This window comes from Juglans regia, chromosome 7, assembly GCF_001411555.2.
Source record: "Juglans regia cultivar Chandler chromosome 7, Walnut 2.0, whole genome shotgun sequence".
In the NCBI taxonomy this organism is placed as follows: Eukaryota; Viridiplantae; Streptophyta; class Magnoliopsida; order Fagales; family Juglandaceae; genus Juglans; species Juglans regia.
The window spans coordinates 51221859-51249785 of NC_049907.1; the positions used below are offsets into that span (position 1 = coordinate 51221859).

The window sequence follows — 27927 nt, forward strand, 5'->3', positions numbered from 1 at the left end:
GGAGTGAGGTCATAAGACGCATCACCATTATATATATATATATATATGTCAGTGATTAATGGTAATATTTAAATGTGTATTGAAGATTTGAAATTGAAAAAAAATGGTAAAGCGTTGGGCATGGCCAGCAATCAACATTTTTGGTCCTGTGTTCATAATTCTACCCCACTGCTGTTTTATTCATAAACCAAAATAATTTGGGGCATTTTGATCAAATGGTACATATATATATATATATATATAATGAATCCAATTATGACAGTACTACATAATGATCTGTTTCGTGTTAGATACAAATAATTGAACTTTTAGTAAATTAACACAATTGTGGGGACTTGAAGCTAAAGCATGTCCTAGGATGCTTGTTCAGTACTGACCCATAATCAAAACAGATTCCCAGTGGGGGGAAAGTGATATATTGAAAAATATACCAATTGGGTAAGCAATATATAAAGATCGTAGCTTCCAGCACACAATTTTTAATTAATGCGATCAAGTTCTAATAGATGCTTTTTGAAGTGTGGGGAAAGCGAAATAAATCCAATCTTTTATTTTATTTTTAATTTTTTTACCTTTCCAATGGTATTTCAAACAATATTCTTTTCACTTGTGGGCATCTAGAAATTCCTTCTAATCATGATTATACGTTTAGACCCCTTTTTCCTACGTATGGAAATGGAAAGCGCACCACTACCACCCTACCATGCATGCCATCCAAATCCATCGTCATGCCGATATCATTCGGGAAATAGTGGTGGTTGCACAAAACCATCCGATCCCCAACAAATATTCAAATCGTTTTGAAATAAGCATATATGCTTATGTAGGTATGTGGTTGCATGTTTTGGGGGTAAAAAGAAAGGGGGAAAAATCGTCGATATCCGTCTCGGTGTAACTCTGATTGATTCGTTGGAGTCTTCGATGGTGACAGAGGTGGCTACGATTTGAGAGAGATGATGCCGTGATGTGCGATTTTTGTGTGTTTGTGTGTGTGTGTGAGAGAGAGAGAGTGAGAGTGAGAGAGAGAGAGAGAGAGAGAGAGAGGGGCGGCACTATGAGTGTGAATTGTGAAGTGAAATCAGAAAGGAGAAAAAAGAAACAAGGAATAAGAATGGTGTATTCGTGTGTTTAAACCCTAGAGTGAAAAAACGTTGTTTAAGTCAAACGGCACCGTTTCCTTTATATATTTTTTAAACATTTAGTCTCAAAACGACGCAAGTGAGTGAAACGATGTCGTTTTTTATATATATAATTTTTTAAAAAAAAAACTTTTAAAGCATTGATAGATTCAGCGGTTCCGTCTAGGCTCAAACCGGAACCAAATCACTGGACATCGGTTTTGGCCAAATTCAACCGCCTTCCGACCGATTCTATGCCGGTTTCAGCTGATTCCTAGCTTTGGCGGCTAGTCTGAGTTGGTCCCGTTCGGTTTTTCAATTTCTTGTACAGCCCTAGCATGCTTCATCATTTTGACACCACTGTTGCATGAGAATACTCAATTTAATTGTGTTACTATTAACATTAGGGGTGACAATTCATTTTTGCGGATCGTGTTCGTGTAATGTCAAGTTATGGATATTCGACTATATGACTCAACTCGAACCTAACTCATTAAGCTAAACGTGTCAAATCTTCAAATCCTAACACGATTCATTTAAATAACGGATCATGTCGTATCACCTATTTTAACTCGTTTAATTATTAATTAGAAATTAATTAATACAACATGACTTATTTCAATCTATTTCATGTAAATGAGTTGAACTAATATGCATAATCTATTTGACCTGATTAACATAATTTCACATAAAAATTAAAATATGTATTTATTAGTAGGCACAATATCTAAAAATAAATAAATAGTATATCTACTAATAAAAAATATCGATATTTTTTAGATTTGAACTTATAATAAAATTAATATTAAAATATTGATATTAACAAATATGAGTATATGTTCTAAATTATAATCCTAACAATAAAAATATAAACATATTAAAAAAATACCAACATTACAATCTAATAACAACAAAATTATGATTACAAATAAAAATCTAAACGGATCTTAATAGGTTGGTTTCATATTAAACAAGTTAACTCGTTAATAATTCGTTTTATAAATTATATTTTAACGGATCAATATGTTTAATCTAAATCTGTTAATATTAAATCTAAACCCATTAATTTTGCATCCAATTAGATTCACGAAGTGTATAAGATGTTTCGTCTTCTAATTATCACATATTATTCTCTCCTCAGGGTGAAAAAAAACGACCTTTAATTTTGAAAGAAGTGCTGGATCACCTACCTACCTATTGAGTCACTTTAATTTTGTTTTAAATGGTGTTTTTAAAATTGCATGGAAAAGCGTAATCGGTGATGAAATGGATTTGATGGGTGGAATTAGATTTAGGATAATGGTCCTGTAAAATCACCAGTATGGGGGGAGAGAACCTGCATGCAAATTAACATGGGATTATTATCATTAGTCAATAGTCAGAGAAAAAGGGAGACAGGAAGCATATATATTAAGGAAAAAGTAAAAAAATCAAAAAATCAAAATCAAGATCAAGAAACGAGTGAGAAGGCGGTGGTCCCTCCACTAATAAACGTGTTTATTAATCTCTCATGATAAGGGGAAACTGACGTTAATGGCGATATTTTTTTATAAAGATCATGAAAGACATCCAATAAAGGGCTAGCTGCACAACCATGCATGCATGCTTGCTTGCTTGCTTGCTAGCTGCATTTAACTTTTGACCGCTCTGACTCTTTCGTAATCCAGAGTGGTTCACGAAACTTTTATCGAACCCATGCCAACGTTTTAGTCAAAGTTCGATTCTACATTATCTGTTTATTTAAAGGTTTTTATCTCATCCATCATCTATATTAATATAATTTGATTTATCACCATCGACTTTTCTCGCACTCGGGGTTGGTGTTGGCCCGTTAAAATGCTGGGTTTGGGGTTGGGGGTCAGCAATCAGCATCTCTTTGAAGCCACATGGGTGGGGTGGGTGTCCCAACCCACAAGCAGCAAAGGAAAAAGGATCAGAATTACTTGTTTCTATTTTTTTAACTCCGTTTTTCTAAGTATTCGATTTCTTGAAGTATTATAACTTTTTTTTTTTTTTTTTCAAGAAAAAAAGCCTGGTTTGATTTCTTATATAAAAATATATTTTATAAATTAGTTTATTAACATGCAAATAATGTAGAAGCCTTCCATATCAATTAACAAAAAAATATTAGTATCTTGTTTTTTATATATATATATATATAATGATCTTACAATAAATAATTCGTCTATTTGTAAATAATATAATTTTTCTTTTTCGTTGTAATTCTATGATTTCTATCCGGGAAGTAATTATAATTTACACATAAACAATTACTCTAATTCCATAGTTTATTCCTGGTAATTATGGACTTCAATGGAAATGACTGTTCATAATTCAACTGTTTTTTTTTTTTTAACTTTATTCAGTAGGAGCTGTTGTTCAACATCACAATCCTGAATAATAGAGACGAATTACAATGACTGGAATTCGGAATTAGTTGGGAAATTGAATGATCAGAATTACTTTACTGAGAGTTGGATCCGCACTGGCGCGCAGACTGGTCCAATTATTTAAAAAGAATAATGTTATATATAGTCATAAAATATATAAATATTATATAATCAGTTTAAAAAAAATAAAATTTATTATTAAAAAATTAATTTATTTTATATAAATTTTATATTTATTTATTTTTTTTAAAATAATTAAACAGCACTTACACGCTCACGATTATAAATATCATTACTCATTTTAAAAATCTTCACAGCAGAAAGAGAGGAAGGAAAAGTACATTGACAGAAGCTAAGATCTCTGCAACCGTTAACAGAAAACAAAGTGGCAGTGGAAAAGAGAGAAAGAAATAAAAAGATTTCGTGCTGTGGCGTTCGTTTGGTATGGCTCTGGTTCTTAAACACTAACGACCAGTGCTCACTGTTCTGCAAAAGTTCCTCCTTAATTCCCCCTTACAGGAGGTGCTCCTTTTTTGTCAGATCTCGACTCTCAAAGCCCAGGAATCAAGCCCCAAGAAGCAACTACTGGGTCTTGTTCTTCTACGCGGAGTCCAACTCAAAGTTTCCCTTTCAAGAGAGTGCCCCTGCAGTGTTTATTGGTTTATTTTCTGTCTTGTTTTTTAAATCATGCCTGCTCTTCAGATAAAGCTACAATTGATAGGATATTAGGTGAGTGAGAGAGAGAGAAAACATTGTGTGTCAACTAAGGCACTGCCAATCTTGGAATTGGGTGAACTTTTTGAGAGTTTAATACATTGCAAAATTGTAACTTCCTTGGGCAAAGCTGTAACTGACGGCCTAGCCAATACGAGTGGCACCGTTGCCGTCCTTTGTTCGAAAGGGAAAACGAGACGAGCACTTAACTCTCTCTTTCTAGGGAGTTAAAGAAGGCAACGGATTGCGGACTGTAATACATTTGTCACGAAGTGTCTCTTGCTTACTCTGCTTGTGCTATTATAAATCCCCTCCTCAAGCCTCAAGTGCAGAGCCAAAGAGACCGAGATTTGGTATCTTTATTTGCATGGCAATAAATGATTTCTTTCAAGAATATTCTTGGGTTTTATTTTTGAGATTTTCCTGACTTATTTATAAGCTGTATGTTGCAGATCTACTTCGTCTGTAAGAAATGTTACCTCAGAAACATGCGGAGGAGGCCATGGTCTCGAGCTTCAACTTGACTGAACAACGTGATGACAGAGAGGAGGAGAAGGCAGACGAGTCGGGTTTGGGCCTCAAAAGCTTTCTCTGGCATGGTGGGTCTGTCTATGATGCATGGTTCAGCTGTGCATCCAACCAGGTAAAGGAAAAAAAAAATTCAAGTCATAAGCTGGATTCATAAAAATATTTTTTCAATCAGTTTTATCTGAGAAAGACTTTACTGATTTGGGTTTTTTGTTTTGGTTTTACAGGTGGCTCAGGTTCTGTTAACGCTGCCATACTCTTTCTCTCAAATGGGTATGCTTTCAGGGATTATACTGCAGGTCTTTTATGGTCTGCTTGGAAGCTGGACTGCTTATCTGATTAGTATTCTATACGTCGAGTACCGAAGCCGAAAGGAGAAAGAGAATGCCAGCTTCAAGAACCATGTCATCCAGGTAAGCATTTCAAGAACACCGTCACACTGTACAATTTCATGCAACTCAAATTTATCTGAATTTCAGTATAAAAAATAAATGAATTGTTCTTTTGTGTATCTATGGACAGTGGTTTGAAGTGCTCGATGGTTTACTTGGTCCGTACTGGAAAGCCGTTGGGTTGGCCTTCAACTGTACCTTCCTCCTCTTCGGATCTGTTATCCAGCTCATAGCTTGTGCCAGGTCTTCTTCTTTCTTTTCTCAAACTTGGCTTTCCATCATTTGCCTATGGATTTGTAGTTTCAAGGCGATAATAAGATTTAGGTTATGTTTATTACTAAAAATTCGTGCTTTTACGTGTTATTAATTATACAGTAATATATACTACATAGACGACCATTTGGACAAGAGGACATGGACATATATCTTTGGAGCTTGTTGTGCCACCACAGTGTTCATACCCTCATTCCACAACTACAGGATTTGGTCCTTCCTTGGGCTGGGAATGACCACCTACACTGCTTGGTATTTGACCATTGGAGCCCTTGTTAATGGCCAGGTACAAAAAATTAAATGAAGAGCATTTTCCATGAGCCTCTTCCTCTTTGTGTGCGCTTTATTTAATTAAAGCTTCCCTTTTTCACTCTTATATTATATTTATATTTATATTTATATATTACTGGTCTACAGGCGGAGGGTGTAACGCACAGTGGCCCAACAAAGTTGGTTTTGTATTTCACAGGCGCCACCAATATACTGTATACTTTCGGCGGGCACGCCGTCACCGTGTGAGTTTGACCATATCCTAATTTTTTAAAGTAACCCATGCTGATATATCCTTCTCTGAACATTCAGAGAGATTAGAAAAGGGTAAAATTTATTGCTCTGTGATCTTCTGCTCGAAAGCTTCTGCATGCCATAAATGGGTCTTGAGGAAAAAGACAAAATCACGATCGAATTATTTTATTAGCTCCATTAATGTCCTACGTGTAGTTAATGGGACGCAGCATTTGACAGTTGAGTTAACCTAGATGGTTATTCAAGGGAAATATTTTATTTTGAAGAAATAATTCGAAAAAATTTTAAATAGATAAATTTTATATAAATTTTTATAAAAAAAATAGATTTTATTTTAAGAAAATATAAAAAAAATTATTATTTATTAATAAAACTTATTATTTTACAAAAAATTTATATAGAATTTATCTATTTAAGATTTGTATATGATATTCCTCTTTATTTTTTGATTGATTTCCAAAATATGCTCTGTTGTTTCTGGTGGGTAACAAGAGTGAGTATGAGGTTCCCTCATTTTATAAACGAAGAAGTTCTAGCATAAGTTTTGGTTACTCTATACTTGGACCATGTGGTGATGTGCTTGGTCTCACAACTAAGTCCGTCGGCTTCCATTTACTAACTTTATGCACTTGGTCTAATGTTCTGACATGGTTTTCAGTGGCTTCCATTAAAAAATGTTATGTCAGTACAATAGAGATCATTTGAGGTACAGGGTTCATTTAATAGGCATCCCAAAATCTTCGTTTTTGTTTCACCCAAGTTGGGATTATGTATGCTTCTTTCAATAAATGATGTTCATAAAATAGTGCCTTACAATTGTTCATTGCATCCGGGTCGTACTTCAAGAGTCCAGTCAAGTGAAGATCCCTCAGAATTTGGGGTTTTATTTCGTTTTTCCCTTTCTTTCTAGTCCTAGTCAAGTGCAAAGTATTTGATTTTTCTGCCATACTTTGTGCCTCAGAAGTGTCCTAGGCCTTTTTTTTTTTTTTTTTTTTTTAGTGAAAAGTAAAATTTTTGTATATGATAAATGGGAATTGAAATTGATGCGTGATGGTTAGTAAAGTTTATAGGATCATCCATATTGCTTACAGGGAAATCATGCATGCAATGTGGAAACCTCAGAAATTCAAGTTCATATATCTCCTGGCCACCCTCTATGTTTTCACCCTTACACTTCCATCTGCGATTGCCATGTACTGGGCCTATGGCGACCAACTTCTGACCCATGCCAACGCCTTTGCGCTCCTTCCCCGGAATGGATGGCGTGATGCTGCAGTTATTTTAATGCTCATTCACCAGGTCCATACACTTTCCCTTTAGACTTGATTACGTTACCAATGTAAGTAGCCTGATGCACCAATGAAATAAGAGTAATGCTACTTGTAATGGGATACGTAAACGTGGTACAGTTTTGAAAAAGAGTGAGATTTATTATTAAAAAATTATTATTTTTTCATGTAAATTCTATATTTAATCATTTTTTTCAAAAAGATTGTGCGTGTTTACACACTCAACGACTACAAATATCATTTCTCATAAAATAATACTTGAAAAATTGCTTCATGGTATTGCCAGAGCTATTTAGTGGGAATTGTTGTTGCCAGAGCTTTAATTATTTCTTTGAGCAACACTAAAACATGTCGATCGATGCTGTTTCACAAAGTCCGTTTTTAACCAACAACATTTTCCCTTCAACAAAAATTAATTTACACGTTTGAGCTGATTTATTTGATATCATGATTGGCAGTTCATAACTTTTGGGTTTGCTTGTACGCCCTTGTATTTCGTGTGGGAGAAAGTTATAGGAATGCACGACACGAAGAGCATATTTTTAAGGGCACTGGTGCGTTTGCCTGTGGTGATACCAATCTGGTTCTTGGCCATTATATTTCCTTTCTTTGGCCCCATCAACTCGGCTGTGGGGGCTCTTTTGGTCAGCTTCACGGTCTACATCATCCCCTCTTTAGCACATATGTTCACTTTCAGATCTGCCTCCGCAAGACAGGTAAATTGTTTAATCTCCCCGCTTCTTATCTTCATTTTTTTTGGTTGTAGTACTCATATCCAACTGGCATTGTCTAGTCCGCCATTGAAGTTGTTAATGCATTACCACCTGCCTCACTTCCATCCATAATGTCGACTATTGCAATCTGGTGGACACACATGCTTATATTTGGTGTGTGTGATGGTCGAAATAGTTCTTATATCCATATAAGCCGGCATATTGCTCATTCACACAATCTTAATCGCTGTTTAGTCAGTCTCAGCTATTGAATTATTAGAGAGAGGGGTGATATCTGACCCCCGAGCAATTTATAATTGGCTTCCTTGCTGTTGTCAAGTCTTTAAGCTGTTAGTGGTGAGCCAAGAGCGTACCTAATATTAATCTGTTTTAAGGTCGTGTCTACAGATTTTCTGGTAGCCTGTCATTTTGTCGTTCTGTCAATGTTAGATTCAAGATTTGTTGATTTTGAGAAGCTTCAGGATCTCAATATAAAATTCCCCTTTTTCTTTCTTTGGGGATGAAATTTCAGAAACTCATTTTGTGAGCCCCATTGATTTACCTTCTTACTGTCACTATTAAGCGTTTGGGTTCGGAACACAAGGATGCACCCAAATTTACATGGGCACAAAACTACAGGGTGTTACAGCTATACTTGCCTCTTATGACAAAATAGAAAGGTCAAGGTCTTAATTGTTTGAGGATATGGATCCAGCTTTTCAATTTGGCTTGGAAGTGACTTTCAATCCCATAAACAAATATAGCCCCACAAACTCTTCAGGAAATTTATGAGAAAGAGATGAGGTTGGTGGCATCTCCTTGTCATTCAGTTATTTCAGACTGTCAGATTTCTACTCTTCTTGTACTGGCCACCTCTTGGAATGCTTTGGTCCAAGCCAATTCAACTCTAGGAGTCGACCCTACTTAGTTCACCAGTCTTATTCTTGGACCTAACTGCGACTTCCAATGAATTTGCTGAGCCAAAGCATTGAGCTTACTCTGCTAAATTATACTAATGAAAATGAAAAAGGAATCAATTACTCCCATCTTCCTATCTTATTGCAGATTTGCTTAATTTTTTGACTGCATGTACTTTCTCTCCCTACTTGTTTAAGCAAAACTGCATAGTATTTCAGCTTCGAAATTAAACTGTGACTATGTCTACGTAGCAGAACCCATTTATTTATCCCTGACATTTAGTTGTGTAACTCTGGTGTATGCAGAATGCAGCAGAGAAGCTTCCATTCTTCCTTCCGAGTTGGACTGCCATTTATGTAGTGAACACGTTTATAGTGGTGTGGGTGCTGGTAGTCGGATTTGGCTTTGGAGGGTGGGCCAGCATGAACAACTTCATCAACCAAGTTGACACTTTCGGCCTCTTTGCCAAGTGCTATCAGTGCCCGCCCCGAGCAGCAGCCGCGAAAAATCACTAATTTTCTCAGGCATATTACGTAAGGAGCATCAGCATTTCCCCTTGTGCATGTGGTGTGCTGTATTTTCCCTATCCTTTTGTTACGTCTAGTATTGTGAAAGGTGTTTTCCTTTTAGTTCTATCAAAGCAATGCTTACATTTGGATATGTTTTTCCCCAAGTATACAAGTAACCAATATATTCAGATGATCATGCCAATTATAAAGGCCAAGGGCGCCAACCAAGAACACTTATAATTTGATTTGGAATGCATGCAGCAATAGTCATTATTAGTATCATCTTGGCTAAATCTGACAAAATCTCCCATATCTGTTTCTATGAGTTTTGGTATATGCTTCCGTGGCCATTGTATTTGCTTCACGTACGTGGCTTTCAAATTCGGAAACTTGTGTCTAGCTGCTAGCATATTCCAGCTCCCTTGCATGTGAGTTCACGTGAATATTACAAAACAGTGTAGTCTGTATTATTATGATTAATAATCTAAATTAAGCCACCTCTGACTGGCTCTTGTTTATTTTTCTCACTCACATGAACACAACGTTATACAACATATATATATGTGTGTGTGTGTCGTTTTGCGGCATAATCATGTTGTCTTATACGCTGACTAGTCAAATGAAGTGGATTAAACATGGGTCCGTCTCGTTGATGTAAAGGTGCATGGTTTGGTGTTTGGAGCTAATTTCAACTTTACCATATACAGAACTAGCGAACAGCTTCCGCTCAAGCTTCGTTCTTCTTCTTTTTTTCTCCGCATTTATGCATTATGATAAAGCTTCGGCGTGGGGACGTCCAAGACAAAACTAGAGATGATGAATTTGCTTTTTTAAGTTGTGCAGGAGCAAATTGGTCATTGGTCCCTATAATAGTTTATTTAAGCATTTAAGTCAACGAAACTGAGAAATTGATTATGCTCCACCAATGCACAACCTGTCCTGCATCCTTGAGATACAAAAGTTAAAGTCCTCGTCTCAAATATCAATCTTTTTTCTGCTCTTCTTTTCTTTCTCACGTATAAGATGATGACAGAAACCAGCAACTTTAAAGAAAGTCTCTAAGAAAAAATGAAAAAAGAGGGAACGGGCTTTATCAAAATAAAAGACCCCATTACCTCATCAAATCACACGTTCCCATTCTGTTCTGATCCTTTTTCTTTCTTGTTTCCATGCAAAAGCATATTTCTTTATAATACAAAATTGATTTGGCGACCAAAAAATGGTTGCTTCCGCTCCCCTTACTTAGCATTGGCTTGACTTGTGCATCTTCATATTCATTTTCATATTTGTATAATATTTTTTTAAATTGATCTACATTGAATTATGTATCTTCAAAATCTAATATTAAAAGTAATATTAAAAATGGTTCAAAAATGGAAAAAGCATATTAATCCTTCTCTTTTTCGAACTATCTAACCATAATGTAAAGTAAAATTTTATTTCTAACTTTCCACGACACCCAAATTATGCCCATGAAGTAGATTATGTCTTGCTTACCCAAAATCATGTTGAACCAACTTTCTCTCTTGCTCCCTCGGAACAAGAAACAATGTTAAAGATAAGTAATTTTTTTATCTTAAATTTTGTCATCCTAATCATACATTGTTGATATAATAAATCATTTTAATTAATTTTTTTATTTTAAGTGGTAGACAACTACGTAAAATGTATCATATTAACAAATATGATTAAAAGTGATAAAATTTATAATAAAGTGTAACATTACTTATTTAAAAAAAGATAATGATAGGCTTACTAGTTCCTACCACTCATTTTTTTAAAATTTTTTTTTTTACTTAATTGTTAAGGACGTGATAAGTTGTATATATATATTTTTTTCTTAATGATTAAAAAAATTCAAATATAAAAGAGTGATAAAAGGATAGTAAACCTAACATTAATTTTTAAGAAATAATTTAAAAACGCGAATACCTTCTTTCTAGGCATAATGCAGCATTAGTCGAAATTTTTCTCATAAAGTTTATATAAAAATGAGAAATGTTTTGGATCCGAATTCGAGATCTAAAAAATATCCCGAATGGAATATTTTTTTTTTTTTTACCAAATGATTAAGAAAATATTTTTTAATGATATTGTGAATTTTTTATTTTTTTAAAATATTTATGATAATTAAAAAAATACATTAAAAAGAAAAAATTTGCACTATTCAAAATATTTTTTTAGATCTCGAATTCGGAGCCGTAGCAGTAATTTATAAAAATTACAAACGGGGCTCTGTGCGTCTCTGTATTAAGCCCTTTGTTACATTCAACAAAACCGAGATCCAAGAAAGCTCTAAAAGACCCCCGAAAAGCCCAGTTATAGTGAGAGGCTGCGAGGCTGCACCCCACTTAACCACTAGCGACGGAGAATTCTAGACTACATGGGTTCGATGGCTAACGCAGCAAAGGCACCATCAAATTTGGGCGCGTCTTTTTCCATCTTTGTCACCTCTACCAGCATTTCCACTAAATCAGCCTGCTCTCTCTCAGCACTTTTCTGTAGGCCCAAAATCACACTCTCCAGCCTGCACTTTTCCATTCTATGAGACTCGGCCTTGCTCTTCAATCGCCGAATCCACATTTTGTGCAGATGGAGCTCCTCCATAACCTTGGTTAGTTCCACTAATCTTTTCCTCGGCCGAAACACATTGTACCCCAAACTCTGAAGCTCCTCCATAGTCTTCCACAGCTCGCTGGACCTAACCCAGAAATCATTTGCTTTCAGAGTATGGATTTCTTCGACTGTTTCTTCAAATGCTCGATCCCACCCGGCCATCAAACTCTTCCTTGCCACTTCAGAGTAGCTCCGAAGCTGAAGAAAGTGAGGACTGTGAGGGATGTCTTTCAGAATTCGCGAAATGGGTATCAGTGGTAAACGTGGAGACGAAACAGATTCAGAAGTTTCTTCCATTTTCGGAACCGTCTCGATCTCTTTCTGAATTGTTTGCTGATTGGGTTGAGCGTCTTTCCGTGAATTCTCTGCGTTATCTGAGCTCAATGGCATGACCTTTTTATCTAAAACAGAATTTTTAAAAACATAGTGGAATATTATTAGACAAATTAACTTGGATGTACCGTGTACGGAACGAAATACACACATACACACGAAACAACCAGAGGTTCGATCCACGAACAAGATGATCACTAGCCACCTGGCACAGTGATTGGTTTAGCATTTGTAGACAATGACAAAAGTATTTTACCGTGGGTGACAAACGAGCTCGAAAATGCATGCACAAACACCGTCAAATTCATACCGTTACAAGACTGCAATCCGGAAGAAATCGAAGCAGGGAAATTCGTTGATGGAGGATGTGATGACGGGAAGGGGTTGGAAAACGGAGTCGTAAGAATGGAATTTGACAAATTTGAATTTGTTGCAGAGGACTCGGTGTTGGCCCCGCAAGAGCAGCGATTCCTACCACCTTTCGCCACGATTGTACGTTTCCGAGGGCGGAGTTTGGCTTTGAAATCAACTGTTCCTGATCATGGGAAAATTGTAAGAATGGTATTATAATTAGTTGGATCACTAGCGAGTGTGTGTTTGAGAGAGAGATGATTACCGCAGGAAAAAGAAGCAGAAGAAGTTGGTAATGTTCCAAAGACGAAGGAGTTCGAGTCGGCCATGGCCTGAAAGCTGGCGATTACAGAGAAACAGAGAGGCCACTGGTCTTAGTTGAAGTAAAATAAAAGTAAGAATAAAGCAGGATTAGCAGTCACTGTCTCCGTCGATTTTTGACACTTGGTACAGTACGGTGCTGAATCGTTCCCACTTCCCAAGGCTTAGCTTTCCATCGAAGGAAATAACAGTGATCACTGGATTAGATAAGAGCACTCCCATGTCTTCTTTACCATTTTTTTTTTAAATATATCGTAAAAATTTATTCTTTCTATTTTATATATTAATTTTTACAATAAAAAAAAAATTTAAATTTATAAATAAATTGAGATGGATTAAAATAATTTATGAATAATAAAATAAAAGTTAAATTATTTATTATATTTAGTATGAAAATTTGAAAAAATTATTTTAAGATTTGAAAAAGTTGAATTGTTCATTATATTTTATGAGAAAATTTGAGAAAGCTGTAATGATGAAATGAGATTAGTTGAGATAGATTTTGAATCCAAACCTCTCTTAAGTTATATAATAATTTATTTATTTATTTATATTATTTAAATATTATATTATTTAATTCTTTTTATTTATTTCAAATATTATATTCTCTACATATCATATATTTCAAATATTTTTCTATACATCATATATTTTGATATTTATAATATTTTTTTATGTATAATATAATATTTTAAATTACTTTAAAAAATAGTAAAAAGATAAAAAAATAAAATACCTACCTTTATTATTAACAATATAAAAAATTTTCATACATGAAAATCGAAGTGACTATAAACAAAATACTCGAGAGTAGATGAAATATAAGAGAGTGGAGCTTGTATAAAAGTGATAAAATGGTTAAAATGAAAATAAGATAAAAAAGAAAGATGATGAAATAAGAGAAAAATAATAAAAAATTATTTAGAGGAATAATCAGTAATCTCAACATGTGAAAGATTTATTGTAGTTAAATGTAAAATAGAAAGAGAATAAATGAAATAGAAGGAATTTTTGACTATCTATTATATTTTATAACAGACATTAGAAGTGCTCTTATCTAGTTTAAAATTTAAAATTTGGTTACCTAACTTTTTGGTTTTTCACTAATCATTTAAAATTTGAACTTCATATTAAATTGGTTATTATATTTTCTATAATGATAAAATATTATTAACTTTTATTTTTATTTTTAATGCAATTTTTTTTATTTGTTTAAATACTTTTTTATTTTCATTTTCATTATCTCCAACAATTATTTTTATTTTTACAATCTAACAATCTATACAATTAGCATATCTAGTTGAGTAATAAATTGTGTTATTTTTATTTTCACAATCCAACAATATAGTTGTTGCCCAAAATCTAATTGAGCAACATATAACATTCTACCCACATGATATTCTCACAAATTATCTATTTTTTATTCTTCCACATATAACAGTAGCATATAACACCTCGATAAACCCAAAACTTGCCTTTAGAAAATCAAATCATCCCTATAAGAAATTATATCGAATTACAAAGAGTATAAGTAGACGGAGAAAATAAAAACTACCCGCAATTGTGATAGAGATCTGCTAATCCACTAGATCACAGAGGCCAACCTATCTTCCATTCATGCATGGAGGTGACTCCGCATGAAGCATTCATGCAAATCTTTGGCCCCGTTAACCCAAAATCGAAATCTTTGAGCATAGCAAGATGTAAATCCAAATCATAACCCTAATAGCACTTCACAAAAAATTTAAAAATTTAGTGAGATAAATTATCATTAGCCACAACAAGCACATGTACACAACTCTCTCCCTCATATACATCTACGCGCAATCGTTTTGAGATTCGACAGTGAGTTGAGTTGAGTTGAGTTGAGATGATAAAATATTGTTAGAATATTATTTTTTAATATTATTATTATTTTGAGATTTGAAAAAGTTGAATTGTTTATTATATTTTATATTAGAATTTGAAAAAGTTGTAATGATGAGTTGAGATGAATTGAGATGAGTTTGGTAACCAAACTCACCCTAAAGAAACACTAAAAACCACAAACAAAAATAATAAAAAAACATCAACACCAATCTCGTCCCAATCCTCAAAAACCCCATATCTAGAAGTGTTTGCATTGACAATAAGTTATAACAATGAACACAGAAACAAACTCATTTCTTGTCCATCCTCATAAGACTATAATTTTTCAACCAGAGGCAGTAAATATAGATCTGCTAAAAGTGAAGATGAAGAACTACAGGATCAACTAGGTGGAGATCGATGGGGGAAAGGGGGAATGAAGGGGAATGACAAAAACGAAATGAAACGGTGTTGTGGAATGAAGGGGAATGAGCAATAAACGAAACGGCGTCATTTTTGTTTGCCACATGGGAGCTGATGCCGCGACGGAGACGCAGGGGCGGTTGTATATAAAATTATACATTGAAAAAACATTTGACGCATCAGCCTCCCATTATTTTATGAAAAATGATAGCCAACCCGATAAAAGTGATCGATTGATTTTTTTTTTAATCTGTAATTTTTTTATTTAATGGTTAAAGAAGTGAATATTAGTGAATTTATATATTTTTAAATATTTAAAGATGTATAGACAATAATTAAATAAAAATATATATATTTTTACACTTATGGTCGTTCTTCCGTTAAAGTCTTGGACTCTTGATCCTTGTATCACTGTCCTTGTTTTGTTATAGACGCAGCTTCACCCAATTTCATCCTGCTTTAACATCAATAGCATCTTCTATTCAACGTGTCACTGCCTCTCATCTGACTCTCCCGTCGGAATTCTCTTCGAGTCAACTCTCCTTCCCTTCGTCTGAGACATGGTTGCGGTTCATCAAAATCACAAAATAGTAAGGAGTTCTCTACCTAAGGAAGAGCAATATTCTCTACTACCGAGTCATGGCTTTTTTTTTTTTTTTTTTTAGAAGGAATTTGTATATTTTGTAAGATAGGTGTTTTTTTTTTAATTTTAATTTTAATTTTTTTATAAAAATAATATATTATTCATAAAAGAGGACATATAAATATGACTTAAAAAAAATCAAATACAACTGTTAAGAGCTTCCCAGCACACTACCGTAGTTGATATGGTCTAGTCCAGATGATGGATCGTTAAAGACCTAAGTTTAAAGAATCCGTTATATACATCTCTATTTCCGACATAAAAAAAGTTATCAGGTGACAAAATTTATACTCCGTCTAAATAGAGTAGGGTAATATAGGTGCTTTCTTTTTGTAAAAGTATTGCCAACTTGCATCTTATGAATTATTTACTATTTTTATTAAAGAGACAGTGCGTTTCTATCTCTCCAGGTACTGTTATTCCAATGCCTTGCAGAAGAACGAAGAAGACGAGTAACCACACCATGTGGAGCTCGACTTTGTTCATGATGGCATCGGAAAAACCTAATGGTGGCTGTTCTGGAGCTTGACTTTCTTTCAAACATTTTTAAATATTTAAAGAAAATACACAAAATCATTAGTAGTCACATTTTAATCATTAAAAAAATTAAAATACATTAGCAGTCAAAATCAAAACCAAGAGACAAAAATCTAGCATTTTCTCTAACCATTTATATTATGTAACACGTTTGAAATTTGATAAATATGACACATTATTCCACTGGAAGAAAAAGTGAAGGATATTTGGTCACGCTTTTCATATTTGTAAAACATATATTTTCAACGGTCTTTGTAAATCGTTTTCAGGAACTGAAATATCTATCGTGGGCTTTTCATTCAATGTCTTATTATATTTAGAGGGCCAACTCGTATGGAAACCGTGACAAATTTGTGGATGTGTACTTAAAAATTCAGTGGTACAACTGATATCCATATAAGGAGACCATTACTGTTACTAGGCAATGTGTGCTGGAGTCAGACTCATTTATAGGGCTCAATCCTTCTTCCATAATCATAAATCTTTACATAATTACATCTATTATTTTTATATGGTAATAAAAATAGAAATTAAAGGTAAAATCGTTGCTTAAGCCGTCTTGAAAGTAAAATAAAAAATGCAAATTACCTTTGGGTACGATGATGTATGTGTACTTGAAATGATGATGCTAATAAATGTCAAAATCTGAACTATTCAAATAAAATCTAACGTACTCACACTCGCATTAGATTTTTGGATTTATTTTTCTTTTTACCTGGTAAAAAAAATTTGAATCAATCAGTCACTCATTTAGATATTGAACTGAATTGAAATAAATTAATTTTTTTTTTATAAATAATAGATAATTGTGATAATAAAATAAGTTTTATAGAGTCTACTTAAAATACGTTTAGATATATTTAAATATTAAAACGATTTTAAATGTATTTATAAAAAATTAAAAAAAAATTATAAATTTTACATATAAAAATATTTTAAATTAAATTAAACTGAATTAATCTCAATTTTTCATACCGACCTTACGAATTCTGTTGAGAAAAACAAAGAGATTATTATTTTTTTAAGAAAGAAAATATTGATAAGGATAAAAGGACATTAAGAAATAAAAGTCTGAGATAATGCACAACTGACAACTGCACATGTGACATATTGACACATGTGTCCCAAGCCAATCACCAAGGGGTACAGATGCCTCGCAGGCAGGCTTTCAGTTTCTTCTGTATGTTTTCGAGCGTTTCAGTTTAAAAGTCGGAGCGAGGCCCCAAAGCACCACTCCAATTTCTGAAGCGTCTTCTCTCCTCCTCCCGTCGCTATTACGGTTTCTTCGAGGATTTCCGTCACAATGCAGAGCCTCGGTCTTTCTCACTGCTTGCTTCCGTCCAGCCGCGGGCGCTCTCTGGCCCCACTACCCGTCCCCGCCATTGTCAGTAGAAGAAGCTCAAGCTCAGTTGCATTTATCCCTACACTGAAATGCTGCTCTCTAACAAGCTCGTCCTCGTCTTTAGGTAATTGATACGCTTCCCGGTGTTGTTTAAACTCTTGTCGGTCGCCGAGAAATTATAGGAAGGAACCGAAAGGTTCTGTCCCGAGCTTCTTGCCTGCGGAATGAAATTACCCATGTTTTTGGAAAAGGGAAAATATTGCTTGAACGAAGCGAGTCATTTTTATTAAGCTTTATCAATTGGAGTTTCTGGTTAAAAACAAGGACACATCCAAATACGTTATTGAAAAACGTTTAGTTATAAGTGATTGCGTGTTTCATTTTCTCTTTTGTTTTTTTTTTTTGGTATTCTTATCTATCAATTATTCCGATTTTTGTTTTTGGATTTTCAATGATAAAAGCAATTTAGCAGCTTATGTCTCAATGTTTCAGCAGTTATAAAAAGTAACATTGAGGATTTTCATATTATATTCTTTACTATATTTTCTAGCTATCCAAATAAGGAAAAAGCTCGGAAAAGAAACAAATCAAACATCTTGAAATCGATACTATGTTTTATCTTTGTTGAAATATAAATTAAATAAGTTAGTTCACGTTTTCCTACCGGTTTCAGCTTTTGGACAATTGGTTATTTAACACTCTTGGTTTTTATAATTTGTGCTAATACTTAGTGAGAAGAGAAGTGTTCAACTGATTTGCTAATTTGAATAGGCTTGGAGGAGTGGCGATGTCGATTATCCTGAATCACATTTATACAAATTTCAAACGTCAGAAGCAACTGAATTTAGAATTCAGTACAGAAATTTTTTTCTTTTTTAAAAGAAGCAGTTATTAGGAATTTGATTTTGTTATTTCAGTTGACAATGAGACAAAATTCGTGGAAGTGGCTAAACATGCAAATCTAATTCCACTTCACCGAACCATATTCTCGGATCAGCTTACTCCAGTTATAGCTTATCGGTGCTTGGTTAAAGAAGATGATCGGGAGGCTCCAAGCTTTCTTTTTGAGTCGGTGGAGCCCCATCCTATTGCTTCAATTGTTGTAAGTTGTGGTTTAGATTTTTGTTTCTTGGTCTTGAATTTACGAGTCTCTCCATATCATATTACAAATCACTACTGCATTGGTTGTACTAGGGTCGTTATAGTGTAATTGGAGCTCAGCCAACAATGGAAATAGTGGCAAAAGAAAATAACGTTACCATAATGGACCATGAGGAAGGGCGATTGACTGAGGAGGTTGTTGAAGATCCAATGATGATCCCAAAAAGAATCTCAGAGGACTGGAAACCTCAACTTGTTGATGAACTTCCAAATACATTTTGTGGTACGAGAAGATAACTTTGTCTATAATCTGTGTCCACAATAATCAACTTATTGATGAACTTCAAAATACATAGCGTTATCAAAATTCTGTTGATGACTGGTGTTCCATAAAATTAAAATCTTAGGTATGACCGGATCGTGACTTTTTTGGTAACTCCTATTGGATTTTAACAAAATTATCTTACTTTAGAAAAAGAAAAAGATTTTGCTGGAAGCCACATTACTCACATAGGTTGAAAGTTGGTTGATTGGACTTACTATGTTTGAGCTGAAATGGAAGTGCACAGAAAAATAGTTTTTGCTTATTACTGATATGGTAGTGCGGTGCATTTGTTGTTGTAACGTCCATAGCTTACAACATATGCATACAGTATATACATGCATGCACATGTATAACTGATAAACCTGTTCTAACGAAGTCAATAACCAAATCGGGATAGATGTAGGAGTAAAATCAGGTTCTCAGAAGAAAGAATAAAAACTTTCCATTATGGCCGACCATACTGCTTTTTGGCAAGCTCAGGTTTTGGAATTATTAGCACTGGGAATTATTTGAGACAGTTCAAAAGAAAGAAGGAAAATGCTAAGAAAAGTACTACTCGGTTGAAACTGCAGATCTTTTAGGTTCTTCCAAAACATACATTTGGTTTGTCGGTTCCTCAGGGTTTGGAGTTATCGGCTCTGGCAATCATTTTGAGGCTGGTCAAAGGAAAGAATATTCTAAGAAAAGTAATATTCTGTTGTGACGACAAATTTTTTAGTTCTTCCAGAACGCATGTTTGTCGCATCCTCATTATGGTGCTGAACATTTGTCCTTGGGGTCTATGACTATGAAGTGTCATTTGGCAACTTTTGGCTGTAATAGCCATTGAATTTACTAAGCTCCAAGGAATATGGCATTGTATCCATTAGAGGAATTAATGTGTCAAATAACTTGAAACCCTTTGTTTGGTCAAATCTCAAAAGAGAGCGAGGATCAAGTAGCTGTATATTCATTGCTTAAATTTTGTCATTAATGGGGAACCTTGAGTTCAAATTGGGTTTCCGTAATTGTACCAAATCATTGAAATATGTAAGATATAGACATCATCATTTGTACATGTAAGGGGATGCACCAAGTGGGTGGGTGTATGTGCATAGAAGCATATAGTTGTAATAATGAATCCCCAAGTGCTAGAGATATATAAATATGCAAGTTCTGTTCATATTTTAATCAAGATTCTCTCATGGCATGCTGCATATATTAAAAACTGAACATATGTTTAGTTCATCTTGTTATAAATTCTAGCGCTGGGACTCACTTGGTTGTCCGACACTGGAAGTAAGATGCAATTGCTTATTCCTCCTCTTTTTGATGAACCTTGCTTAATGGTTTTTTTTTTTTACCTTGCTTAGTGGTTAATTGCTGTCTTGAATAGGTGGCTGGGTAGGTTACTTCTCATATGACACAGTTCGTTACATGGAGAAAAAAAAGCTGCCTTTCTCAAAGGCTCCAAAGGATGATAGAAACCTTGCTGACATACATCTTGGTCTGTATGATGATGTGATTGTTTTTGATCACATTGAAAAGGTATCTTTTTTTTTTTGCATTAATGATGTGACCTCTCACCAGTTATACCCATTATATGTTTTGAATTTCTGTGTGTATCATGTTTCAAGTGCCCCACTTGTGGTTATACATTGTTCTCCATTTAAAAGTTTAAGATTTTCGTTTGAACCCTTTGTAACATTCATATCCTTTTTTAATAAAACTCTATGTTAAGATTTCCATGTTGCTCAGAAATGTCATGTACATAACCATTTAGCCCCTCTTGGTGTTCTGTTCATGTTTAGAAAGCATATGTTATTCACTGGGTAAGATTGGATCAATACACCTCTGTTGAGAAGGCTTATAAAGATGGAGTCAAACGCTTGGAAGTATTGGTGTCCAGAGTACAAAATACTGAATCGTGAGTGACTGCTGCTCTTTGTATAAAATACTGGAGGTAGTAAAGTTACCTTATAAATTTTTTGTTTGATTCCCAATTTTACAGCCCAAGGCTTGCTTCAGGTTTTGTGGAATTAGAAACTCACCATTTTGGTCCTTCTTTAAATAAGTCAACCATGACAAGCGAAGAATTTAAGAAGGCTGTACTACAGGCCAAAGAACATATTCTGGCAGGGGATATCTTCCAGGTCGTATTAAGTCAACGTTTTGAGCGCCGAACATTTGCAGACCCATTTGAAGTATATAGAGCATTGAGAGTTGTGAATCCAAGTCCATATATGACTTACTTACAAGTTTGTATCTCTTAAACCTTTTGTAATTGCAATATCCTGGTTTTATGAGTTTGCTAAGTTGTTCTGAACTTTTTCTTTATTTTTTGTTTATATTGTTCCCCATCAGGCTAGAGGATGCATTCTTGTTGCTTCAAGTCCAGAAATTCTTACACGTGCAAGGAAGGTAAACTATCACAAATCATTTGGGAATTCATTGATTTGAAATCCTCGAACAAAAGGACCAGCTCCTTTCTTAACTCCAATATTGTTCTTATTCTCTGACTATTTACAACAAGGATATCCATCTTTATAATGCATGACAGAATAAGATTGTCAACCGACCGTTGGCTGGAACTGTAAGAAGGGGGAAGACAAAGAATGAAGATCAGATGTTAGAAGTTCAGCTGCTTAATGATGAAAAGCAATGTGCAGAACACATCATGCTAGTTGATTTGGGTCGAAATGATGTTGGAAAGGTTTCTAATTCTGCTAAATCTTTTCCTAATAATCTAGACAGCTTTGTAACTTTTAAAGCTCTAGACTCTCTAACTTGTTTGTGTTGGCTGCATTACTAAATTTACTCCTTGTAATTGCCTTCTTATTCTGTCATCTTTCTTTCCTTTGTCACTAAAATGACATATTTGAAGTTGTAATCAGTTGAAGCCATTAAGTAGTACAATAATTGTTTCCATTGTGTATCTATCCTGTATAATATCCATCTGCTAAGAGCAATTAGTTGTGCTTAATTTAGTCTATGCTTTTGAAAAGCTTCTTGTTGGATATCTTGTGTTTTAGTTCTCCTTATTATTTTCTAGAAGCTGCTAGTTATATCATGTTGTGCCTTCGTCAATTAAAGAGGAAATATAAAACCTGAAGCTTCATTGTTAAAGCTACAAATCTCTTATTATCTTTCCCATGAATAATTGCTTATTGTCTTCATGAATGGACCCATGGTTGTGGTCCGTGGATCGTGAAAATTGTTAGAGTAAACATATCTTCTCTTCTATGTTGCAGTAGAAAGGGCATAACTTCTTATTAATGACTTTTCTGTTAGTTGCAAAAAACTGGTATTTCTGACATGGATTCTTGATTTAGGTCTCCAAATATGGTTCCGTGAAGGTGGAAAAGCTTATGAATGTTGAACGGTATTCCCATGTGATGCACATAAGCTCCACAGTAAGATCTGCTCTTTTTGTGTCTCTTCTTGTTTGAAATTGTAACATGAAATGTTTCTTGTGATTATCTGCATAAAGCATAGGTAAGATGAACTGTGTCATCTGTCCTGGTTTTGCTCTATTACTTGATAGTTGAGTAGGACAGAAACCTTGAGTAAGGAAACACATGATATATATATATATATATATATATAATATTTGGTGCCTCAAATAAATGAGTGAGCAACTGCAGAACTTAAACGTTGGGGATGTGTATTCCAGTTTCGAGTTGAATACTATCAGCCCTAAGGTGAAACAATTATTGCACTTTGTTTACAGTAATAAAATATAAATGTCTACTTCAGTTTATGTGGACGAAAAACCTTGCTTCCACTGTGTTTGGTTTGTGGTTAATGGAATTAGGTATGGCATTCCAATATCAAGTGAATTGAAATCAGTTTGTTTTGGTTTTTGTTGGCAGTATGAGTGTTTTTCCATATGTAGCGTTTGTATAATATTCCTTTGTTGACTTTTCCCAGGTTGAGGTAAAAGGTGAATTTCCATTTTTTTTTTTTTAAAATTTTCATATTGATTATGGTGATAGATAATAATGCCTGCTTCCATGTGATTTCCAAGTGTCACGTTAAAATTGCTTTGAAAAGCTCTATAAACCAATGTGATACTACAGTATCAAACGCATCACGGTGCAGGTTACGGGAGAGTTGCAAGATCATCTCACTTGCTGGGATGCCCTGCGTGCCGCACTGCCTGTTGGAACTGTTAGTGGAGCTCCAAAGGTTTGGAGAGTTATTTTGCTCGATTCACTTCTCTTCATTTACCGTCTTACGCCTATTTTGTTTCTAAACAATGACGAAGTACTTATAAAAAAAAAAAAAATGCGTGCTGCTCGAGCAAAGTAGATCGCTAGTTTTAGATCTCTCTCTCTCTCTCTCTCTAGCTCTCTCTTCTGGTTGTCATTAGTTATCGTTTCAGGTCCGGGCCATGGAAATAATTGATGAATTGGAAGTAGCAAGGCGTGGCCCATACAGTGGCGGATTCGGAAGTGTCTCTTTTTCTGGGGACATGGACATTGCGCTAGCCCTCAGGACCATTGTATTTCCCACAGGAAACCGATATGACACTATGTACTTCTACAAGGATGCAACCAGGCGCCAGGAATGGGTTGCTAACCTTCAAGCCGGTGCCGGAATAGTGGCTGACAGTATTCCCGAGGACGAACAACAGGAATGTCAGAACAAGGCAGCTGGTCTCGCCCGTGCCATTGACTTGGCCGAATCCACTTTTGTTCATAAATTATGTGGATGAAGAAGATGTTGGATACCCACCTAAATAATTTTTGCTTTCTCAATAAAATCTAGTAAAGGTAAAGCTTCTCAACAGAACTCAAGTTACTTTCTCATTTTGTCCCTGAAATTCTATCGTATTTCTTGCCACAATATGAAAGGCATAGCATTAAGAACACCCACGGCCAAAGATACCGTTGGATCATAATCAACTTATAATGGAGCAAATATTCTTTTAGAATTATTATTATTATTATTATTATTATTTTTGTCGAAAAACCTCTCCAAGCAGAGCCCTTCGGACCCTTGACTCATTATATTAAAAGATATCACTGGCTAATGAATTAAAATCCAGAGGTTCTTATTTTTGTTTACAGCTCCTAGTTACAAGCAAAACAATTCGTCTTGCGAGTCACCTATTTTTCCCCTCTTATTTTACAATGTCAACCGTGCATAACGTGGCGAGACTATGCACTACTGAAAGTTTTGTGGCTTCGTTCAGAAAGTAAACTCATCTCAACTCATAATTATAATTTTCTCAAATCTCTATATAAAATATAATAAACACTTCAATTTTTTCAAATTCTAAAATAATAATAATAATAATAAATAATATTCTAACAATATTTTATCATCTTAACTCAAGTCAAGTCAACTTAATTTAATATCCAAACACACTAGTAATCAGTTGAAGAATAAAGTACTTTTCCTAGATCCAGTTTTTTAATGATACTGCGAGAGTACCATATATCCATAATTCTAAAGACTATCTAAGAATTACTAATCCTATACAACCATTAAGTTTGTCTATCATAAACCCTCAAAATCTGTTCGCACATATATATGTACTGTGGCATAGGTGAAGACAGACTGCCAAATGGAAGCAGAAGTGAAAAGATAACGATAAAGAAACGAGCCATATATATTCTGGTATGGAAAAGTACATACTTTCCGTCCTTTAGATAGGGCTTGCTTGTTCAACCGAAACACCGGCAAAAATAATGAATACGAGGGTTAGCACCAATGAACTCTACATTTGACAAAGAGAAGAACGCTTTTTCCTGGTGTTGGCATCCGTAGAGAGAGATCAAGGCAAATGCAGATACTATTTTGTGAATGTTTTCCAGGCAGAAGTTGTTCCTGTTTCTGGGATCATGGTATTCCCTTGGCCTTTGAGTCCCAAAACTGGCAAACAAAACTAACTCTATATCTCAATGAATTACTTGAACAACAGAAGCATGAAACCCTTGATGAGATCAGATTGCTGAAGATCTCCTTCAGAACTCCCCTGTTAAGAAAGTCTATATGCTCTCATGCTAGTTTAGTCCTATGCTGGTAAATTGGTAATGCAACGCAAAGCCATATGTATGATATCACCAGCCATGGACTGAGTTATGCTGTACAAGTATCCCATTGTAATGAGCCTTCATGCTTTTGCTGATAACTGCTATAATCTTATAAGCTTTTATAGGACCACTATTTTAGGATGGTAAAAGATATCAGGGAAACGAATGTATGGCGAATATCTTCATTCAAAAATCATCTATGATGTGGTTACCATATATCCACCCCATGGCATCTCAATCTTATAATAGATGGAAAATTAACATATTATGGATCCCATTCTCCTCCTCATATTAGTTTTTAACAATAAGGTTAAAAACCTGGGAAAGAGGCATTTCAGGATGAAGAAAACAGGAACAACCATCAAGGACTGAAACAGGACATATTCAGAAATGCCACATTGCTCGATGCACAAGCCCTCATCCTTAAACTAAGAAAAGCTCATTCCTTTACCTTCAACATATGCTATTAGGCCTTGCATAAGAACAAATACCGCAACAGATATCACCTTGCTATTAGTTCCAACTACTCTAGTCCCTGACTGCCAGAGTATCACCGCTCCTCCATTCCCATTTCAAGTTAAAATCAGTTACTCTGTTTATGCCTATACACAATTACAAGCATATATCATACGAACATACGCATGAACAAATAATTCAATTGCATACACAAGCAAGTACGAAATAAAACTGCCAACCAAACAAAAGTCAGAATTTCCAGAGAACAAGCAGGAAATTTAAGCATGAAATAAGCACAAAAATCATACTGAAATCCCCAACAAAGAAGCTCCCAACAAATAAGCTCCCAACAATAAGCAACAAAATCGAAAATTCAACCCTCGATTCAAAAATTTGAAAAGAAAACAAAAGCATAAATAATTTACCGCAACATAAGATCCGATCACCGAACACTGATCATCACCAAACAAAGAGAATATCCTTACAAAGACCACAAACACGATCCGAATCCATATACAAACAGAAAATTAGAGACCCCACAAAATTCCACCAAATTATCCATGTGCGAAGATACAAAGATCAAGCTCAGCTAGTCGACTTCTAAATCTCACCGCTTGCTATCGTAATCGACGATCTCCGAGTCGGTAACTGACCTAGAGTGCTGCACTATGGACCGTCCGATGGAGTTGATCCAATCCTCTTTCTCCTTCTCGGAGTCGGCAATAAAGTACATGGTCTCGGAGCGGGTGGAGAGCTCGAAGGCGTACTGTTTGTTGAGGACGTCCTCGGCACCCTTGACGGTGAGGCAATTAGCCACCGGGATGACGCCACGTGGAATAGAGCCGCGGGTGACCGTGGACTCCTTGAACCAGAAGAGCTTGCCTTGCTTGAGCACGAACCAGCGACGGCGCCATGTCTTGATGTACTCGCCTTGCTTCGTCAGCCACCCGGTTCGCTCCGGGTTGGACCAGTACTCCACGCCATCGTAGTTGTCGGGATTCTCGGACTGGCCCGTCACGGCCCGCCACAGGCTCGCCATCGGACCCTAGTTTTCTGTGTCGGGTTCGGGTTAAAGCGATGGATGATCGCTGGTGAAGCTAAATTGGAATGGGAATCAGAAATGGAAACCTCCACCGGACAACTTACGGTTCTTTTTCTATGTTTTACTTTCGATTTATTTTATTTTAGATTATTTTATTTTCTTGGAAAATTTGCGAATGTACCCCTCAAACTTTTCATATCTGTAAAAGAATCTATCCGCTTGTTTGATCTATTCTCTGTTTGTTTATGGGTCCGAACGTCAACCCATGCGATTCCTCTCAGCTACTACTGCTTGTGCTAGAGGATGAGGCGCATGAGTTTAATATTTAATTTCATATATTTTTCTTAGACTCTTTTTTTACTTGAAAGTCGGTGAGCAAAATATCCAAAAGAATATCTTATCACCATTGCTACGTGCAACCGGCATGCGAAACCATTGTGTAACCATGACATCAATATCTGTCAAATATTAAAAAAAATTGAGAGGTTGACTAAAAGTCTAAAATCAAATGAAACTCTTTGTTTGAGTCCAAAATTCACCAAAACAATAAAAAAACTCTCCAAAATGTACATCTAAAGAAACCTTTGGTCTCATCCAAAGCGTACATCATCTCCTCATCCATGGCTGCCACTGGTCCTCTCCATCCTTCTAGCTCTTTCGGCATCTCCTCCTAAGCATCATTTTTCCACATCGTAAACCATCTTGTAAGTGCAGGTCATTTTTCTTTTTTTTTTAGGGGTTTCTTCATTTCTTGGGTTTTTTTTTTTTTTTTGTAATGTGGTTTCTTCATTTTTTTTTTTGAGGGGTTTCTTCATTTCCTGGGTCTTTTTTTGTAATGGGGTTTCTTCATTTCCTTGGTTTCTTCATTTTCTGATTCTTAATCTTGAACTAAGGTCATTGATTTTATTCTGTGAGAAGACGAAGGAAACGAAAAGACTGGGGACACATGAACATGGAAGTGGTGGAGAAGACAAACAGTGACTTCGGGTGTTCGTGTGGGTTCTGTGGATTCGTGGAGAACAAGACGAAAGAAGACGGAGTGAAGAGTAGCATTCGTGGGGATGGGGGCGAAACGGGAACAAAGACAGAGTTGTTAGGGATCTCGGTCAAGTCCCTAAACACTATGATTTCTACGCCTAGGATCTCCTTGAGATGACAGAAAGCCCGTTCCTATCTTGCTTGATTCTCGAACAAGGGTCA

General features: G+C 35.2%; 4 protein-coding genes across 6 annotated transcripts; 2 read left to right on the forward strand and 2 right to left on the reverse strand.

Moving 5' to 3' along the window:
• Window positions 1–3870: 3870 nt before the first annotated feature.
• On the forward strand, window positions 3871–9694 carry LOC108991890 (auxin transporter-like protein 1). Of its 2 annotated transcripts, XM_018966294.2 has the most exons (10): window positions 3871–3950; window positions 4049–4575; window positions 4675–4865; window positions 4978–5163; window positions 5273–5385; window positions 5518–5701; window positions 5833–5930; window positions 7032–7239; window positions 7688–7945; window positions 9166–9694. In XM_018966294.2, the coding sequence occupies exons 3-10, from the start codon at window positions 4695–4697 to the stop codon at window positions 9373–9375; spliced, it is 1428 nt and encodes a 475-aa protein (XP_018821839.1). In that variant the 5' UTR covers window positions 3871–3950; window positions 4049–4575; window positions 4675–4694; the 3' UTR covers window positions 9376–9694. The 2 variants fall into 2 exon arrangements, with proteins under 2 accessions (XP_018821839.1, XP_035547899.1); XM_035692006.1 differs by having other exon boundaries at window positions 3872–4575.
• A 1839-nt stretch (window positions 9695–11533) lies between these two features.
• LOC108991807 lies at window positions 11534–13072 on the reverse strand. 2 transcript variants are annotated; one of them, XM_018966196.2, is made up of 3 exons: window positions 12935–13072; window positions 12629–12847; window positions 11534–12386 (listed from the first exon to the last, which is right to left on the reverse strand). In XM_018966196.2, exons 1-3 carry the CDS (start codon window positions 12996–12998, stop codon window positions 11749–11751), a joined length of 921 nt encoding a protein of 306 aa, XP_018821741.1. In that variant the 5' UTR covers window positions 12999–13072; the 3' UTR covers window positions 11534–11748. The 2 variants fall into 2 exon arrangements, with proteins under 2 accessions (XP_018821741.1, XP_018821740.1); XM_018966195.2 differs by having other exon boundaries at window positions 12629–12853; window positions 12935–13071.
• Window positions 13073–17637: 4565 nt separating this feature from the next.
• On the forward strand, window positions 17638–24013 carry LOC108991762 (anthranilate synthase alpha subunit 1, chloroplastic). The gene is made up of 11 exons (XM_018966148.1): window positions 17638–17907; window positions 18701–18885; window positions 18978–19167; window positions 20585–20736; window positions 21000–21115; window positions 21200–21446; window positions 21553–21609; window positions 21749–21901; window positions 22521–22601; window positions 23290–23376; window positions 23573–24013. The coding sequence occupies exons 1-11, from the start codon at window positions 17745–17747 to the stop codon at window positions 23903–23905; spliced, it is 1764 nt and encodes a 587-aa protein (XP_018821693.1). The 5' UTR covers window positions 17638–17744; the 3' UTR covers window positions 23906–24013.
• Window positions 24014–25975: 1962 nt separating this feature from the next.
• Window positions 25976–27015, reverse strand: LOC108991928 (pleckstrin homology domain-containing protein 1). The gene has a single exon (XM_018966352.2). The coding sequence runs from the start codon at window positions 26722–26724 to the stop codon at window positions 26293–26295; it is 432 nt and encodes a 143-aa protein (XP_018821897.1). The 5' UTR covers window positions 26725–27015; the 3' UTR covers window positions 25976–26292.
• Between the last annotated feature and the right edge of the window lie 912 nt (window positions 27016–27927).